The sequence below is a fragment of the Psammomys obesus genome, unplaced genomic scaffold (assembly GCF_907164565.1).
Source record: "Psammomys obesus unplaced genomic scaffold, mPsaObe1.curated_primary_1811, whole genome shotgun sequence".
NCBI classification, from domain to species: Eukaryota; Metazoa; Chordata; class Mammalia; order Rodentia; family Muridae; genus Psammomys; species Psammomys obesus.
In genome coordinates, this window is record NW_026590062.1 from 328,869 (window position 1) to 349,005 (window position 20,137).

Sequence of the window (20,137 nt, forward strand, 5' to 3'; positions counted from 1 at the left end):
CTTTCTTTCTTTCTTTCTTTCTTTCTTTCTTTCTTTCTTTCTTTCTTTCTTTCTTTCTTTCTTCTATCTACTTGCCTATTTTCATTTTCTTATTTTTTTACGTACTTTACATCCTAACCACCATTTTCCCTAGCTCCACTCCTCCCAATCTCCCCCTCCCAACCTTCCCTCTCCCCTAGATCCACTCCTCCATTTCTTTTTTAAAAAGGTGCAGATGAAGAGGAGGAGGAGGAGGAGCATGCCTGTTAGGGATATCAACCCAACATGACAAAACAAATTAATGCTAGGCACAAACCTTCATATCAAGGCTGGATGAGGCAAGCCTGTAGGAGGAAAAGAGTCAGAGATACCCACCACTCTAGTTGTTAGGGTCCAAAAAGAACGCCAAGCTACGCAGCCATAATGTATATGCAAAGGACCTGGCTCAGACCCGTACAGGGTTCATGACTGTTGCCTCAATCTCTGGGAGCCCCTATGAACCCTGCTTAGTTCTGTGGGTTGTGTGCTCATGGTGTCCACAACCCCTCTGCCTTCTACAATCCTTCTTCCCTGCTTTTTCTCCTGGCTTTGCCTGGTTGTTTGGCTTGGGTGGCGGGTGTCTGCATCTGCTCCTCTCAGTTGCTGGACAATGTTTTTCTGAGGACAGTTGGCCTAGGCACTGATCTATGAGCATAGCAGAGTATCATTAGGAATCATTTCGTTGACCTTTTTTCCAGTCATGTTTGGATCTATCCTGGGTCTCTGAGCTGACAAGCCTCTAGTTGCTGGCCATGTACACAGTGTCAGGCATGGGCTCAAGCTGGGCCAGTCATTGGTCGGTCACTCCCACAAGTCCTGTGCCTCCATTACCCCGGCACATCTTGCAGACAGGATATATTCTAGGTCGAAGGTTTTGTGGCTGGGTTGATGTTCCAGTCAGTCCCATTGCTGGGAGCCTTGCCTGGTTATACGAGCCAACTGAGGCTCATACAGGGTCACTGTCCTAGATTCCAGGGAGTTTCCACTGCCCTAGGTTTCTGCACCACCCCCAAATTCCCCTACCCCTGAATTTACCCTTTATAAACAGCTTTAGGCTTAAGGAAAGAGTGAGCATAGAGGCCAGGGAGGCTCACAGTCTGGCCTCTGCATCTCCATTTTAGGTCAGTGCAATGGCCTTTTACAATGGTGAACATATAGTGGCACATGACTAGCTGAGGTTAAGGCTTTTACTAGACCTTCCTGTGCTTCCAGGGTTATGTGGTGGAAGCATAGTGACGTACCCTTGACATCATGGCATCATATAGAGTAGCCAAACTGCCCTGGCTTATGCTCCCCTTGTTCACCCTCTCACAACCTTGCCAGACTGTGTCTTTTGACTCCACAGTTAGTCTCTTCCAAAACACACTGGGCATGGGGTGGGTGTGCTGGGAGCAACTCCTAGGCTCTCCTGACCTGTCTTTTCTTATCTTCTCCAGGCCTTGCAAAGCCCATTGGGCTGGTGGAGGGACCAGGTGGCCTGGGCCAGGGAGGAGTGGCTGCTACTCTGCAGGATGATAGCCAAGAGACCGAGGGCAAGTTCGAGGAGTTTGGGTACAATGCACAGCTCAGTGACCGCATCTCCCTGGATAGGACCATCCCTGACTACAGGCCCAAGAGGTGAGCAGGCTGGCTTCTGCAGCTGAAGACTGGAGGTGGGATTCTGCTGCACATAGTCCCTTGGTCTCTTTGTGTCTCTGTGTCCCTGGAACCCTCTGTCTCTGTATCTCTCTGTGTCTCTTCTCTGTCTCCCTCAATTTTCCTAAGTTTCTGTCTGTCTCTTTCTCTGTTGTTTCTTTTTGTCACTCTGTCTCTTGCCCCTCCGCTGTCTTCTATGCTCATCCTTTTGACATCCAGCCACAGGATCAGTCCCCTTTCCCTTTGGACTCAGAGGCTGGCAGGCTGGAGATGGCTGGGCTACCTGTATGAGCCCAGCTACAGCCATGTGCATGTACATATGCACACAGACACTCAGGTGTACTTGAACACCTGAGTAGAGGCCTTGTTCCCTGCTTAGTATGTTCTTCTCATTGGCTTTGTAACTATTGCTGGTATGTGAGTGCTGTTATTGTCCAGTGAGCCTCAAGTGTCTAAAAGTTTTCACCAGTCCTTCAAGAGGCTGTGACCATCTTGTTTCTCCCCAGAGAAGAAAAAAATGCTCATTCCTATGGCCTTGCTGTGTCTCTGAGAACTGGGTTCTTATCCCTGATGATTGCCTCATTCCAAAAGCACACAAGGGGCCAGACCAGAGCTGAACTTGAACAAATATCTTGATAGGAGGACCAGACAGGTCCAGCATCCATGGCATCAAGACTCTCAGTCGTCAGCAGCAAGTTGGCTGCTCTTCCACTCCTTCACAGACTCCCAGGACAAGAGGCCTAGATAGGGAAACTCTCAGCATCTCCCTGATGCCTGAGCTCAGGGCTCAGCACCCTGACAGAGGTAAATGAATGCTGGGTCTGTGTGCAGCTTCTCTGCTGCCCAGGGCACCTAAGAACTAGAGCTCTGCCAAGGAGCTTGCTGAAGAGGGCGGGGCCAGGAAGAAGATGAAATGAGAAGCTCAAGGAGGTGCCTCACCAGATCAATGGGTACAGTGATGGAGAAAAAAGGAATGGATCCCCCTCATGCACACTGGGTTCTTCTGAGTCCCAATCTTCAGGCTTCTTTTGAGACTTCATTCTCTGCCCACAGCTTGCTCTGTGCATGGGCTAAGGTAGTAAAAGATGGCTAAAGCCCAGAGTCAGCCCCAGATGACTGTGAAGGCCCAGAATCTGGAACAGTTCTCTGGGGCTGTGCTTGAACCAGCTCCCAGGATGGTGCCTGGGCTGTGGGGATCCTCTAAGCGGCAAAGCAGAGACTGCACCTCCAGGATTATTCTGGTAGCTATGCTTTTTTTTTTTTTTTTAAGTCTCAAAATAACCTGTAATTTTTTTTTTTTCATGTGTGATTCTCTTATTTTGGGGCATTTTTTGAAATTCAGAAGTTGAATTATTTACATCCTGAGACAGACCCAGGAAGCTAGCTGCTGCCTTCAGATTTGAGGTTGTACAGAGGTTTATGACCTGTTTTGAGGGAGCCTGCTGGGCCCCTGTTGTCTTTCTCATGGGGTTGGGAGGGTGAGGAAGAGCTATGGAAAATGTGGGTAGGGCCCTTACCTGGACAGTCCACCTGTATCAGAACATCACTGTCTTGCCAAGAAGCAGTGAGCTCTTCCTGCCAGACATTCCCACAGTGGGCTCTCCATGATGGACATCCCTCAGTGGGCTCTCCCTGAGAGATATCCCACAGTGGGCTCTCCCTGATGGACTTTTCCCTCTCAATGAGTAAGCCAAGGACAAGTTTGTTCAGAGCTTCATCACTCAGCTCTTGGACCCCGTCCTCCCACAAGTAGTTCCATGTGTGGCAGAAGCCCTACTCCAGGTGAGGCCTGAGTGCCAGGACTGGCCAATCAGAGCATAGGCATGATGGGAACCAGCCCAGGGAGACTGAGCCAGGAACACGTTGGAGCTATTGAGAAATGAAACAGAAACAAGTGGGACACCCGAGCATGCAGGCTGATGGGCAAGTGTTGTGGGCAGGCTTTGAGATGACGCCGTGGAGGCACACCCATACCCCCCAGGGGTTCAGCCCTTTCATGTCCTATTTAGCCCTCATGTGACGGCACCACATGAAAGTCCCCAACCTAGAATCTTGGTAGAACCCTCCAAATTCCTGTCCCGCCCCTCAGAACCATGGGCAAGACATGGTTGAGTCATAAGCATAGAGGCTGCTGTGTGTAGTCAGTGGTAGGACATCCGGTGAAGAAACAAGGTGAACACGTGGGCTGTGATGTCAGTGGTGTCTGTGAGCATTGCCTCCTCAGCAAACAAAACACCCAGTATTTAGTGACAGGTGTCTGTGGGTGGCCAAGCGGGAAAACTGATAATTGCAAGCTCAGTCCAAGCTCCCCCAAAGCTTTCTCACTATGATTTCCTCAAGGGCTTCACCTGCAGTCATGGCCAGAACATGCCTGTAGGACTGAGGAGCATGGTCGTCAGAAACTGGGCTGCAGGGGTATGCACGTGTGTGTGTGTGTGTGTGTGTGTGTGTGTGTGTGTGTGTGTGTGTCCCAGTGTCCACGGGTGCACTGTCCACTCCAATGCTTCCTTGCTTCCTGGACTCCTTTTGTCTGGAGGTGGACAGCTTTTCTAATTAAGCAGCAGCTTTAATTATGGCACAAAGCGTACCACATAGATGTCTGTTACGAAGCCTGCCCCTGGGGATGACGAAAGGAGGCCGGTAAATCCAAATTAAACAGTGTCATCAAAACGAACAACCTTCCTCAGAAGCCACAGCCATGATGTCCCTTGTCTCATGTTTGCAGTCTCCATGCATATTCATCGTTTGAGCTAGGAACAGCTTGGCTGTCAGCTCTGATAAGTGCAGACTGAGTGCATGGCAAACGGAAGGCTGAGCTGGCTCCTTGGATCCAAGCTGGCAGATAGATCTGCACTGTCTTCTGGACAAACCCCGCCCCCATACCCTTGTGCTCTTGGTCCTTGTGAAAAAGGCAGGAATTTTGGACACTGCAAGTGTCAGGGAAACTGGGGTTCCCTGAAGACATGACCCATGATCAGTGTTCTGTGGCACCATGGTTTTCTTAGTTTGTTTTGTTCTGGTGTTGGTTTTCTGGAGAGTCTCCTCATGTAGTCTAGGCTGGCCTGAATTTCTTGCCTCAGCCTCCTGTGTCCTGGGATGACAGGTATGTGCCACGGATTTTGGCCCTGGTTTTTACTAGGTGTGGAGCTGTGGGCAACAAGGCCTTGCCCTGACTGCACAGCTAGTCCTTACCAGCTCTCTCCTCCTAGGCCTACACTCCGGTAGGGCCATATAGGAGAGCTGGATGGCTTTCCAGCAACCCAGCAACTATCTCTGGTGCTCTGGACCTGTAGCTACACCACAGATTGGAGTTATGAAGCCCAACCTGACAGTGAAAGCCACCATCTTTGTATCCTCAAATGCAGACCACTGGATTTGTAGGGCCCACAGAGCACAGGGCTGGCCCTAGGCTTCTCAGCAGACAGAACTGAGAGGACACAGAGAACATTAGCTGTGGTATGCCTTCAACCTTAGGCCTGCAGTCCAGCTGTTCCCCTCTTCTGCTGTGTGACCTCTGACCAGGGCCCTGTAGGGGGTCCTGAGCTAAGGCAGCATAGCTGCTGAAAGTCAACAGAGGACACCAAGAGGTGAGCTGGTCCGGAGCATAGTGTGTCCCCTGGACCTGGGAGATCTGCCAGCACCAGGGACCCTAGCAGAGTTGTCACTGCCTGGGGGACAGCTAGGGGAGGCTGCCTGTCTCCCACTTCCCTCAGGCGGTGACCCTATGACCGGTCTGAGGTCCCTTCCTGAATCCCTCGACAGTGGGTAGTGTGAGGGTGCCCTGCATTTGTGCATCTTGCCTCTGACATGCTGAGATGTTTGTGCCACTTTTCTGGGCCTGTGAGATGAGGGCTGGTGGGGGCAGAGTATGTGGGCTTGCCTTCAGCTTTTTGGTTCTTGTGGCTTTCGGTCTTTGCACATGGAAACGTGTCTGTGGAGTATGTGTGTGTGTCTCTAGGGACAGGCGCTGTGTAAATGCATGTGCTTCCACAGGTCAACAACATGCCAAACGAAGGTTTCTTTGTGGGGTGTGTCTGGGTCTCAAGGCAAAATGCTATGTGTACATGTGTGAATGTGGACATATGTGGAAATGTATGCCCATCTGTGTAAATGTGTGTGCCTGTGTATGTATGCATATGTGTGGGCTTATTAGAGGCAACATGGATGAGCTGAGTCTGTGAAAGGCAACTGGATACGGGAGGGACCCCCTAGTTTCTGGATCCTTGCTGCCTCTTTCCTCTGGCTAGTGGAAGTCACCCCTCCCCTGCTTCTTAGATGACAATGGGAAGACAGTGGGCACAGGCGGCTGCCTAGTTGAGGGTTTTGAACTCAAGTGTGTTCTGCATGGATGAGTGTGTGTGTCACAGCAAGGCAGGAGTCTGCCGTGCAGCATGGCAACAGCACTGTCCCCAAGGACCTGTCTTCCGAGAATCTCCCTGTATAGCATTCCCATAAATGAAGGCATAGTTTCCAAATGAGCAACTTTCTGTCTGCTGAGGCCCAGCCCAGCGTGAGACATGGGTCCTGTTGTCTCACACATGTCTCTCAGAGACATGCCACCACCTCCCATCTTGTCATCCCCACACTCATCTTTCCAGGGCACAAAGGGCAGCCCCATGCATTTCCATCAGCATCTCTGGAGAGGTGCTCAGGCTCTTGGAAAGTGTGCTGCTCCTGCCCTCTCTCTGTCAGGATTCCCCTGTCTCCCTGTTGTGAGCTGGAATCTCTGCAGCATGAGATCCCCTTCGTGCATTTCCCAGCCTCGACCTCACCCTCCTCACCCAGCTCATGCTCAAACATGGGTTTCAGAAGCCCCACTGTGTGCCAGCAATGGAAAGGGACACTATCCACAGAAAAGCTGTGGTGGGCCCAACCTTGGGGAAATCTAGTTGGTTGATTGCTGTCCATCAGTCCTCATGGTTGAACACACTGCTTTGTTCTGCTCGGGGACAGCTCTGTACTCTGCCCAGGTATAGGAACAAAGCACATCCACCACCTCCCAGCACTTGGTGGGTCAGAAAAGCAGTGTGGCCAGCCATGAGAAGACCTAAGAACTGGTTTATTTCCTCTCTAACAGGCATGATGCTATTGAAGGTGGGAGGAGTCCCTGTTTCCCATACATTCTGGGGCCGTGGAGTCGCAGTTTATTTTCCTCTGTGACTCTGGGGTTCTGGGGTCTCGAATGGTTGTGAGCATTGTCTCAGCCCACACAGTACCTCTAGAGATCCCAAGGTTAGGAGTGGGCACTGAATGGTCTGAGAATTACCTCCTAAATGTTTTTCGCACATGCAGCCCAGAGTACCACACTGACTCCATATTGTAAAGTCATCATTTGTCTGAGGAGGAACAAGCTACCTCCAAGGCACATGACATATAACTCTTGTTTGAGCTGGGTTATTTATTTATTTATTTAGGGTTTTCAAGACAGGGTTTCTCTGGGCAGCCTTGACTGTCCTGGACTTGCTTTGTAGACCAGGCTAGCCTTGAAGTCACAGAGATCCGTCTGCCTCTGCCTCCTGAGTGCTGGGATTAGCCCACTCAGGTGGGCCACCGCACCTGGCTTTCACATAACTTTTTGTAACACACAGTAGCAAGGATATTTGTCAGACCCACATCAGTGACCTTAAGGAGGGGGCAGAACTGGGGTGGAATGGGTCCAACTCTGTGTCGTATCTGAGCTTAATGGAAAGGACACCCTATTGACTTCTTTAGTGAAAAACTGGATTCAAAATGGAATAGGAAAGCTGGGAGATGAGAGGAAAGGCTCAGGGTGTGTGTGAGACAAAGAATGTGAGGTATGAGCCAGCAGCTACTCATTTCTGTTGTTTGTTGGGTGTTTACAGAACGCATATCACTATTCTGTCTGTTGTCCCTGTCTCGTTTTTATTTGTTTGTTTGGTTTGGTTTGGTTTGGTTTTTTTTGTGGTTTTTCTGTGTGTTTTTTTGGAGACAGAGTATCTCTGTATAACAAGGCTGTCCTGGACTCATTTTGTGGACCAGGACAACCAGAAATTCTCCTGCCTTTGCCTCCTGAGTGCTGGGATTAAAGGTGTGTGTCACCATGCCTGGCCTCTCTTTTTATTGCTGTGCATTTGCCTCTGTCTCTGTCTTTCTCTCTGTGTGAGACTCAGCTCATGTTTATCTTTGACTCTGTCTTTCATGGAGAGAATTACAGGATTGGGTCCAAGCCAGAATGAAGCTATTTCCCACCATCTCTCCTGGGATCTCCTGGCCATGAGGCCAGGTTCTGGCATGAGGGGGCACTGTCTTATCCTGCATCGCCATCTCACTGCTTCTGCTGGACACACTTTTATCAGTGTCTGGGGAGGGCCCATTCCCCCTCCACTCCTGGGAGACCCTGGCCCTTCTGCAGGTGATCAGGGGTCCAGCAGCCTGCACCCACTTCCCAGCCCAGTGGATGGCGAGTGGGGGGAAAGTCTAGCCTTCCTCAGTGAAGGCAATGTGTTTGTAAGAACATTGCTGCCACCAGTAATGTCGCCTCCATCCCTGAAGGAAAGGCAGTGAGCAGTGGCTGAGCCTCTCCCTCTTGACAGCCCTCACTAGGTTGAGGGCCAAAGACAGGACACTCTCAAAGCATACAACCTAGTGAGCCAGTCATGCCTGGTGAAAGGTTCTTTGGAGCCAGTGCCTGTGCCAACGGCCAGGCCATGGGCTTCTAGCCAACTAACCCAGAAACAGAAGAATTGGTAGTCCATCCTGACCCAGCCAATAGCACATGGTAGTAATTTTGCAGATGCTCAAATGGTAATTGGCCTGTATGTCCACCATCATCCCTCTCATGAAGGCCTAGTGGAGAGAAGACCCTGACAGAGGAGGCGCGTGGTCATGAGTTCTGTGTGCTGGGTTAGAGCTGTACATCACTACCCTCAGAGCAAACCAGCCACCATCTCACTGCAAAAGAGCATCCCAGCCGGGCTGGTTGAGTGTTCCCACCCCTCACAGAGGGGTGGGAACGATTACAAGACGACCATGAGTATATAGGTTCTTCCTACAGCCTGTTGTGCGCAAGTCTGCGGTAATTGCACGTGGCCTCAGGAAAGGGCTAAAGTATGTGAAGACTTTCCGGTGTGGCCGTTTGAGGCCAGCACTCACAGTCCTGTGAGTAACCTGTGCTCTGTAGGAAAGCCCAGCTGGTTCCCCAGAGTGTCTGTTAGCAAGATTGTCTCTGTTCGTGGTTGGGTCCTGAGGAGGAGAGGTAGACATTATTTATACCCTGCCTCCTCCTCCAGGGAGGAACTTTGGCAACAATGAGAGCTGGATAAGGGATAAGGGACTAGAATGATGGGCGCAGTGACACAGCGGCCTGTAGGTAGGGTGCAGAAAACAGTTGCACCCCTCCCACAGGCAGGTATGGGGTCCCTTTCGTGTGGCTGCAGCTCCTGCAAGCCTGCTGATTTTTCCCTGATTTACATGTGCTGCAACTTCATGAAAATCATGTGTCCCTACTTTCTCCCTCCACGGATAAATGGACCCAGGTCTTCCTGTCAGGAAGCGTTTGTCTGAGTGATGAAATCGCCACGGCTAAGCACATGCAGCCCATATCAATGTGGTGCCGCGCAGCAGTTGTCCCTTGAAAGTCGTACAGGCAGCTCAGGCTGTCTGTTTTTGCAGCCTGGCCATGAAGACAGCGACTGCAGGGGGAGGCTGAGTCCCTAACCATGTTGTGTACAGGGCATCCATCCGTGCTCCGCTCCTGACACTGATGTCTTGGGTTTGAATCCCCGCAGCTGAGGGAAAGGGCCCTCATCTCTAACAGGGGTGTCTAGGGTTCTTGGGCTGAAAAGACTGAGTCCACAAAGAGTGACAGTGAGCGAATACTGTCCCTGTTCTCAAGTGACACAACAGTCCCTTGGACTCTAACTCTCAGTCTGAATATGGAATGGACATTGCTGTTTCTAGTGTCACAGGCTGAGCTATGTCCCCAAATTTACTTTGAAATATTAACCTACGGGACTTCAGATGCTTCATTTGGAAGCAGAGCTACAATGTACGAGGTTAGTTAAGGAGGGACCCACAAACCCCATGTGGCTGTGAAAAGGAGGAGGCAGAGGCTGGATGGGGGGCTGCCTGATGTGCACCCCCATAATTTTCTTTACCTATATAGACAAAATCTTATTTACTTGCAGGTTGGGGGGTCAGGCATGTCACAGCACGCGTCTGGGAGTCAGAGGACAACTTGTAGAAATTATCTCTTCCCTTCCACTTTGTGGGTCTTGGGAATTGACCCAGGTTGTCAGATTTGGCAAGTGCCTTTAGGCGTTGGGCGTTGGAACAAACAGGAACATTCCCGGGAGGTATTACAGACATGTCGTGTGGCCCCTGCAGTCTCTTGCCCCCAGCCCCAGTGCCGTTCTGGATGCCGACGCTGCATCTTCGGCCAGACCCCTGAGCTCTCCTCCAGTCTTTCCCTCCTTAGTGATGAGGCGTGTAACGGTTTTGTCTCCCTCTGTATTATCCACCCTCACATCCAGTGTCATCACGCCACCGTTTACCCCTGCCATTCATTCACATTCCTGCTTCTGAGGGAATTCTGTGGTACCACCCAGCATCTCTCTCCTGTAGCACTCTGTGTCACACAAAGGTAGGCGTGTCTAACTGAGCTGAACTGCTTTCCCATTTTGAGGAAGGAAACTTCATTTGCTTTTGGACGAGTCTAACAGCTTTCAGTGGGTTCCACCCCTTGTTTCACCTCATTATCTGAGTTTTGTTTCTCCTTTTATCCTCTTCTTCTTTGTTGCTGTGTTGAGATAGGATTTCATTCTAGCACAGATTGGTCTGGAACTCACTCTGTGTCCAGGCTGGCCTCAAACTCACAGTGATCCTCCTGCCTCGTCCTCTGAGTGCTAGAATCACCAGTGTACCGCCTGACCTCACTCCTTTCTTGTTTGGGTTTTATTTTGTGTTTATGGATGTTTCGCACGCATGTATACATGTATATGTCTATGTATCACATGCATTCATGGTGTTTTTGAAGGTCAGCAGAGGGCATCAGATCCCCCGGAACAAGAGTTGCAGATGGTAGTGAGCTCCCATGTCGGTGCTGGGAATCAAACCTGGGTCCTGTGGAAGAGCAGTCAGTGCTCTTAACTACTGAGCCATCTCTCTAGGGTCCAGGTTGGATTTTTTTTTTTTTTTTTGAGACAGGGTCTTACACATTCCAGTAGCTATGATAAATACCATGACCAAAAGGAACTTGGGGGAGGAAGGGTTTTTTCCATCCCATGCTTCCAGATAACAGCCCATCACGGAGGGAAACTGAGGCAGGAACTCAAGCAGGGCAGGGACCTGACACAGAGGCCATGGAGGGATGCTGCTTACTGGCCTGCTTTCCATGGTTTTCCCAGCCTGCTTTGTTATAGCACTCAGGACTACCTGCCCAGGAGTGGCATTATTCACAGTGATCTGGGTCCTCCCACATCAACGGTCAATCAAGACAGTATCACAGAGATGTGCTTATAGGCCAGTCTTATGCAGACATTTTTACCATTGTGGTTCTCTCTTCCCTGATAACTCTAGCTTGTGTCTAGTTGACATACAACTAGCCAGCACACTCAGGTTGGCTAGAACCTGCTATGTAGCCAAAGATGACGTTAAATTCCTGCTCCTCCTGCCTCCACCCCCTTGGTTTTTGTTTGTCACACCTGCATGTATTTTTTCGGCTGTGTTTGCCTCTGTTCGAAGCAGGGTTTTGACTCCTCCCACTCCATCACAAGGCTCTCTGTCTCTGGTCCTGGGTTCCATAGTGCTCTGGTTCTTCCCTCTGTCCTTCCCTCTGCACTCCCAGAGGCTAGAGGCTTCCTCCCTGTCTTTCACTCTGGACCCTTGTGGTACCCCAAGCATTTGTTCCCAAAAGCCAGGTGCCTCCAGCATACTATATGTCCCCAGCTCAGCAGCCCTTATTAGACAGTCGCACCGAGCTGCTCTGAGCCCCGTGTTGCTGTCTGCCTGGATGAACCTCAGGTGACAGGTGCTAGGTGGGAAAGATTCTACAGTATATGCAGGTTAGCTAGGGCCCATTACCTGTTTCTCCTGCTCTGGACAGCACTGGAACAACACTGAGGAATTAGTGTGCTGAGCCTGAGCAGCACAGCTCCCTCCAATGGGCCTCATGAGCCCCCATGCTCTCCCTACCCAGCGGTTCCTGGAATGCCCAGCCAAGCATCCTTCAGTAGGAAAAACCTGAAGCGGGTGGGCCCAGGCTCAGCATGTGAGAAGCGGCAGCTTCCAGAGGTTACCCTCTTTCTTGTTGTAGTATTTCTTGGTTTCCATCCAAGCCTGGTTTCTGCTCTTCTGCTGGCCTCAGGGTCTAGAGCCTCCAGGTTGGCCTCCCAGAGGGACCACCCCAATCCCAGCAGCCCACCGCGCCTCCTGACGGCCACCATACCTCCCACAGGTGCAAACAGATAGCGTATTCTGAAGACCTTCCCCAGATCTCCGTGGTCTTCATCTTTGTCAACGAGGCACTTTCAGTCATCCTGCGCTCTGTGCACAGCGTGGTCAACCACACTCCCTCCCAGCTCCTGAAGGAAGTCATCTTGGTGGATGACAACAGTGACAATGGTGAGTGCTTACCATGCCTTAAGGGCAGTGCACAGCTTTGCAGCTGTGGGCTGGCTCTCCGGGTGTGTGGGTTCCCGTGGCCGCCCCAGCCAAGGCCTTCTAACTAGGGGCTTGAAGCCATGGAATCGGCTCTCTAAGCTGTGAGGCAGCAGCTTGGAGGTGTGGCCTGGGAAAGCACCTGCCGAGCGTCCTCCCATCTTCTGCTGCTGGCTGCAACGCTTGGGGTTCTGGGCTGTGACCAGCTCTGTCTTTTTGTTGCTGGCATAGACTCCACGGTGCCTCTTGAGGGTGTGGTTCACCATGATGGGGAAGGCACGTCAGAAGGAGCATACGGCAGCTGGTCCCATCCACGTTCAGAAAGCAGAGAAAGATGAGTGCTGGTGCTCGGCTCAACTGCTGTTTATTTAGTCCTGGACTGCTGCCCAGGGGTGGTGCTGCCCACAGTGAGGATGGCCCCCGCCTCAACTCACCCAATCCAGAGACTCCTTCATTTATCACTTTACCCATTTTCAAGTGTATGGTTCATTGATATGGAGGGTAACCATGTTGAGCAACCACCACCTCAGAACGTTGGTGGAGGGTCTGTTGAGCCTCATTCTTTAACTCAGGCTAGCTTGGGACTCATTACATAGCCTAAGCTGATGTCAGACTCACGGAGGGCCTTCTGCCTCAACTGCTTGAGTTCTGAGATCACGGGCATAGGCCACCATATTATGGCCCCAGAACTCTTTCATCTTCCCAAACTGAAAGTGTTCTCGCAGAAACCAGTTCTTTATCCACCCCAGCGTCCAGCACCTTCCCACTGTCCCTCTGGGGACTCAACGCCTATAGACATCTCACGAAGACAATCAAACCACATTTATCTGTTAGTGGCTGGTGTGTGTGGCCTAGCAGTGTGACCCAGTCCCTCCATGTCGCAGCAGTATCAGCATGTTCTAGCTCATTATGGCCGAGTGACCCCCTTGTGTGGAGGGACCTTGCTGGCTGCCCCTCTTCTGCACAGGGTCTTCGTTCTTGTTTGTAGCTCAGTGGCCAGTCCCGCTGCCTACACTGCATCTATCACTCTGATCTGAGTTGGTCTTACTTGTTTCTTTGCTACCTTTCCCACTGGAGAACCAGCTTCAGAGGACTGGGGTCTTGTCCTCTCATAGTCTTGCCAGCTTGTTGGTGCTCAGCCAGTCCAATGTGACTTTACAGTACCTTTTCGAAACTCTAACTTGAAAGCAGGGCTCAAACATCCCGGACGTGGCTCAGGCTCTCGGCGGTGCAGCGTGCTAACATCCATGTCTTTCTCCTTCAGCGGAACTCAAGTTCAATCTGGACCAGTATGTCCACAAAAGGTACCCAGGTCTGGTGAAGGTTGTGCGTAACAGCCGTCGGGAAGGTCTGATCCGTGCCCGGCTGCAGGGATGGAAGGTGGCCACAGCTCCCATTGTTGGCTTTTTTGATGCCCACGTGGAGTTCAACACTGGCTGGTAAGGGCTGGGGTGTGTGAACACGTGGACATCCTGTGGGGATTCAGATCAGACCACATAAGGCCGGGTGGGGCTATGGAGGTTTCCAGAGATGGGTTCTACTGATAGCAGTTTGGCATAAAAGGAAGTATTTTCTTGAGCTTGTGGGAAATACTAGATATTACTTCTCATTCAGGGAAAGCATTGGGCTCAAATTAGAAACCAAGGGGTTCCTGTGGCCAGGAAGTGAAAAAGCATCCCTGTCCTGTGGTCATAGGCCAGCAGGTATGCAAGACATCCATTACAGGACCAATCTCTCTATCTCTCCAGAATGGATTGGGACCCTGTAGTCCACGGAGGCAGGGACCCTGAACCAGAGCAGGCCTTGGTAAGCCCGAGACATCCACAGGGGCTGAATGACATAGAGCCTCTGTACTGGGCTTTCTCATGCTCATTCAACAAAGGATGCCCAGAGGACAGTATCTTTTGTACAGCAAGTGACCCATACTGGGGAAGCCATGTCAGAGGTTTGGGACCAGAGCTGGCTCCTTGTTCCATGCTGCTAGGAAAGAGCATGTTCTCCTGCTGACCCTGGGCAGGAGCTGGGCAGACAGAGCAGCAGGGAGCTTCCTGCTTCAGCAATGCCCTCCTACTGTGACCAGGGTCCCCAGGCATTAATCTGTCGGCTGTGCTGTACCTCTGGCTGTGACTGGCAGTGAGCGCCTATTCCCTTGTTTCTCATGCGGAGAAGCGCCATTAGAATCCCTACTTGTGACTCTGCCTGGGACTCAGTTTCTCTGTGCTTGTCAAGACCCCCCGAGTGGTACCTGCTATCACATCTATGCATGTCACATGAGCAACTGGGACCACAAGCCAAGATGCTGAGACCACTTTAGGGCAAGGTGTCATGGAAAGTGAAAGTGGGTGCCGAGGGGTGCAGAGAGCAGAGTAGGGCACAGGGGAGGTGGCTTGGAATAGTGGTGCTGTGGGGCCAGCGCCACCGAAGCCCCTTCCTAGCTGCTGAAGATAGCGGGGGCTTGTCTCTGCCAGCTCAGGCACCTGTGGTCAAGGCGCTTTGGGGTGCATCCCTCCAAGGCTCTAGGGAGGGTCTTTCCTTCTCAGTTCCTGGTGGCAAGAGCGTGACTTCTCTATTCCTCCTCCGCTGGCCTTCATGTGGCCTCTGTCCCTTATTAGAACCCTGGTCACTGGCTCAGCCCCTGCCTTAACTTGAGCCTGCAGAAGGGTGGTAGAGCCTCTCAGGGTCCACAGTGAAGGGCCTACCTGGGGCCAGGTCACCAGGTCACATGGGGTCAACGTGGGGGTTGGAGGGCTACAAAGGGGCTCAGTGCACAAATCTGTGGACTATCCCCTCGTGTGTGCTCCCAGAGCCCCCAAGGTCCCCAGACTGGGAGTTTCAGGAATCTCTGAACTCCTGGTTGTTGTACGGCATCTCCTGGTTCACCCCGGTTTGGCCTGTCAGACGGGTGTGGCTCTGACGAAGCTTCTCTTCTGCAGCTACTGTGACACCCGAGCTATCTCAGCTTCCCTTGAACGATGACTTTGGTGGTTGTTCTCAACAGGTGTCTGACAGACCTGGCTTCCTTCTGCTCTTCACACCGCTCTCTTCCTATGCCTCCTCTGCCACTCTGTGACATGGCTCTTCTCTCTCCGTTATTCTGTTGCCTCCTCAAATCCTGTACCAATTACGCGTCATCATCTGTCCTCCCACAGTCCCCTCACACTGTGGTGTGGGTCGCACGCTGCACGTCACTGATGCAGTCTCCCATCCGCTCCCCGAGAGAGAGTAGGCGCTTAGGAGAGCTGAATTTATCAGCCAGAATGCAATTTTTAAAACCTGTGTAACTAACTCTCGTTTTCATAATTGGAAACCCCATTATCTGCGAATAGCACCCTCCTAGCATGGCCTTTATTGCAGATCCTACAGGTTGGCAGAAATGGCATTTGCAGTGTCTCTGGTGCGCTTTGTTCATTTATTCACGAATTCATTCATTCATTCATCGATGAGGAGGCAGGTCAGTAGAGGCTCACCTAGAGGAACAAGGCTGCCCCTGGCAGTGGGAGGGGATGGCCCCTCCCATATTGCCCTGAGTCTTGACCCTTCCTTCGCTGCAGCAAACAGACCTTCAGCCCACTAATCACCTCAATCTCAGATCTTAGGCGAACCCCGGTTTGGATGCAGCCATCCACCTTGTCCACGTGGTAGACAATATGTCCCCAAAGGCCAGGGTTGTCCCTGTCACCTCCAAGATACTGCACAGGCATCAGCTCAGCTGATGTCATGGAGAGAATGCCCGGTGTTCTGGCCCTTCACCTCTGCCTTCAGAGCCTCTCCTGCCCATCTCTCCTACCGCCTCCTGACACAGCCCACCCCCAGGCTTACTGGACATGTGCCAGCATCTGGCAAGCTGCTCTGTCAGTATAGACCATCCATCCCCACACCCTAGCATCCTCCCGGTCAATGCCCAGAGCACTCCACACTAGGGATCACCTAGAGCAGCAGAGCTCACCCCACTCACTGCTTCCTGTTTCCCACAATGCCTTCCACCTCCCACACAGCCTCCACTCAAGCCTCATCATCCTTGTTCCCCGTAACCACGGCCTGTTGTGTAGGCTGTGCGTTGCATACAGTTTGTGTAAGCACCAGGAGGTGTGGGTAGTTTTTTCTTTTTAATTTTATGAATGCAATCTGTTACAATTAGTGTGGCCCACAATAGGTCTTCGGTTAGCGCTTGCAAATGGATGTACCTACCACAGGGACAGGAATAGACAGGAGAGTAGGAGTAGGCTAAGAAGTCTCCCTGTGCATTGCCAGGGCCCTAGGTGACCCAGGAAGAAACTTCACATGTCCCTGTGCCGAGCACTGACCAGTCAAGAAGGCCCAGGCTTTGGTCAGGGCAGTGTTGTGGATTAGCCATTCCCAGTCTGCCGTGACTGGGTGCCGTGCTCATCAGATGGGGGGGGGGGGCAAACCAAGCTAGATACTAGGCCCAGCTGAAGGATCATGGCCAGCAGAGCTCCTTCCGTGGCTTGCTGGGGGTTCTGGGGAGACTCTCGCTCACGACCAGTGCCTTTCCCAGGGCCGAGCCCGCCCTTGCACGGATCCAGGAGGACCGCCGGCGCATCATCCTGCCAGCCATTGACAACATCAAGTACAGCACGTTCGAGGTGCAGCAGTATGCCAGCGCTGCCCACGGCTACAACTGGGGCCTGTGGTGCATGTACATCATTCCTCCGCAGGACTGGCTGGACAGAGGCGACGAGGCAGCGCCCATCAGGTGAGCCAGGATCACTGTAGCGGTGGGGAGGTGCTGCCAAAGGAGGATCAGTTCCTCGAAGAAGCCCCAGCCTCCCCCAGATTAAAAAAAAAAAAAAATGTGCGTCTCACAGGGTTAGGGACCGCCAAGACTGCAGAGTGGCCATGGTTGGGGAACCTGGACAGGGCTGGCAGACTAATGACTGGGTCAGAGTAGGTTGTGGTCTGGTTGTGTGAGCTTGGAAGAAGAGACGAGGAGAAAGGAAGAGAGGGAGAGAGAGAGACTAAAAGAGACAGTAGCGGAGAGACAGGGTTAGAGACACAGAGACAGAGATAGGCCGAGTGAGCAACAGGCACTGAGACAGACAGAGAAAAACAATACAAACTGAGAGACGGTGACAGGAGACAGAAAAGATTGAGAGACAAGACTAAGGTCAGAGATATATAAACAAAGGCAGAAACACACAGAGAGGCAGAGCTATAGAGCTAGAGAATGGTAGAGAGCAGAGGAGGTAGCTGTGGGGAAGCTGAGTCTGGGCAGAGAGGGCAGCCCATGGCTGTGGATTGTGTTCGGTAAAGAGAGTGCTCTGATCTCACACTGCCGTGTGGAACATTTTCTTTTAGTTTGAATTGGTTCCTCAGACTTGAGGAGAGGAAGTTTGAGGTTTTAAAAATACACAATGCCAGCATTTTGTGAGATCTGGGAACCCCATCCGTCCAAAAGAATTATGGGTTCTGCCCAGCAGGGGCCGTGGGAGCTCGTTTGTGGAAGACCCTGCCAATACCTGTCATCCTGCTGGATTTTGATGGCATCAGCAGTCCATTTTCTTTCACCTGCCTGTGTCGTTGCTCCCATCAGGACAGTTTCTGTAGTTTTTCAGGCTCTTCCTCAGAACTCCCACCTCCCACCGCCCCACCTGATGAGCCCCTGGGACCATGTGCCTTCACATCTGGTACCTTGCTCTGCTTTCTCCTGGGGAACCACATAGGTTCCAGAGCTGTCTTTGGAATGAATGAACATCCCCAGGTGCTGTAGGGCCCACGGTGCTGTTGCCACCTTGCCCTATTTGCCCACAGGGCTGTGGGTCTTGGTGGGACCATCATCCTTGCCTCCTGGTGGAAATGGTGCTTTGGGGCTGGAATGCTGCGAGCAGCTGCCATACCTGGGCCAGTTTCTCCTCTAGGAAGGTCTCCTGAGGCCTTCCAGGCTGGCGCACAGCTTAACCCTGCAGACTGAAGAACTAGTTCCTTGAAGTGCCTTGCTCATTACCTCTCCACTGGCAGAGAGCTATTGGTTGTAAATCCAGAGCTCGGCTGAAATTATTTGGCACAGAAGAGGGGGGAAAAAAGCTTCTCATCTCAGAGGAAATGGTTTCACAGTGCTAACACTAGGAAGCTCAAAAGTTGGCAAACTGCCATCTCCCAACCCTCCTAACTCCACATGATTGTTTTCTCGGAGATGGCCCGGGAATCTTGGAGTTGCCTGGGTTGCAGTGATTTGCTAGGCAGGGCTCTAGGCTCTGGGCTTTCCAGCAAAGGCAGAGCACAGAGCTTCCTGAAGCACAATGCCTACAGATGTGTCACAAGGGACTCATTGAAGCAGAGAGTGACAGTCTGAAAGTTATTCTTCTTCATTTGAGATTCATTTCATGATCCCAATTAGTAGCAAGATAAATGCTTTATGTGTGACATTTTAGAAATCAGAGGAAGGCAGAGGCCCAACGGGAAGCATCTCCTACAGTTTGTGGCAGGCTCTGGATACCCAAGGGACAGTGCGGAACAAGCTTGCTGGCCTGATTGAGTCTTGCGGGATGGTGGCTCCCAAATCACCCCGGAGCTGTTAACCCTGCTGCCAAAACCCAGCTAACCTAGCAGGTACGGCACTGAAGAAGATGCGGGACAGAGACACCCCACTGGAAAGACGTGGGACAGAGATACGACTGTGTACCCACGAGGGTGCCTAAAGGGTGGAACACACAGAAGCCCATGCCCAGCTGGTAGAAGCCACTTTGAAGATCTGGCAGTGTCTTGTAAAGACACAAGAATTTCCCGTATCATCTAGATACTCTATCCCTGGCAGGTTTTTAAAAATGAATGAAAACACAGTCCATCAAAAGGCTTATAGACAAGTGCTTATAATGGCAGTTTTTAAAAGACTCACTGTCGAAATAAGCCGAGTGTTTTGACCAGGTGAGTCCTGTCAGACATAGCCTGCCTTGCTCTGGAAAACGGGAGTCACAGAGGAGAGGGTCCTCACAGTCTTCACCTCCCTCACAGATTTGCCCTTTGGAGGTGGTTTGATGTGTCTGGTGTACATCTCTGTCCTAGTGTTACTGTCTCTTCTGCCTGAGAGTCCAAGGAAGAACCCAGTCAGGCACCATCTCTCTAAACTCTGGAGTACTAGGAGCTACGGCAGTGGGGAATTCATCATTGCCTGCCTCCCTCCCTCTGACGCATGAGGAGAATCCACTCAGACACTGCCTCCCTCACTCTGGAATATGAGAAAATGTGGGGGAGAATCCTGTCAGAAGTTTCCTCCCTCGCAGTGTTGGAGCAGGAGCAACAGGAGGAAGAACCTTGATGCTTATCGCCTCCCTCACTCTACAATACCTGGAGCAACAGGGATGAACCCTGCTCTCTTTGGAGGATCAGAAATCAAAGGCAGTACTTACCGATCAGACAGTACTTACCCTGTGTTGTCAGGAGCCATGGCTTCCATCAAGTGTGGCTTCTCTCACAGCTGCAGATCTGGGCTGGTTATTGCTCCTGAGCAAGATCACTTCCTCTCACATGAGAAGATCTGTGCTGATTTCTCAAAAGTGTGACAGCAAAAGAATGTCATCTGCCTGTGGGTGTAGACATGCTATTATATTATATTAATTAAGCCAGCTGGGCCAATAAATGGCCTCGCCAAAGGGACCACCCTTCAGGAGGGCAGATTGACCTAACACCATGCTAAAGGGATGGGAGGACTAATTAGCCCTTTAATAAGATAATGCACCTCCCCTTCCTGGAAAGCCTGTCCCTGATGCAGTCATAATGGAACTAATGTGAGCTTCTATTAGGTCTGCCCACCTCTCTGAGTAGGGACTCAGGAAGGTGTAACTTTTTCTTTTCTGTCTCTCTCTTTCTAAGCCTAGCTGTGCTTTCCCTCTCTTTGTGCTTTCAGCTCTTC

At 51.6% G+C, this 20,137-nt stretch overlaps 1 protein-coding gene across 1 annotated transcript in view; it reads left to right on the top strand.

The window, feature by feature from the left end:
- The window catches only part of Galnt9 (polypeptide N-acetylgalactosaminyltransferase 9), a 71,019-nt gene that overhangs the window by 28,846 nt on the left and 22,036 nt on the right, over window positions 1–20,137 (top strand). The window contains exons 2-5 of the mRNA XM_055606462.1: window positions 1,455–1,635; window positions 12,068–12,234; window positions 13,535–13,709; window positions 16,787–16,984. Coding sequence (XP_055462437.1) covers window positions 1,455–1,635; window positions 12,068–12,234; window positions 13,535–13,709; window positions 16,787–16,984 — 721 coding nt within the window. The remainder of the gene's footprint in view (window positions 1–1,454; window positions 1,636–12,067; window positions 12,235–13,534; window positions 13,710–16,786; window positions 16,985–20,137) is intronic.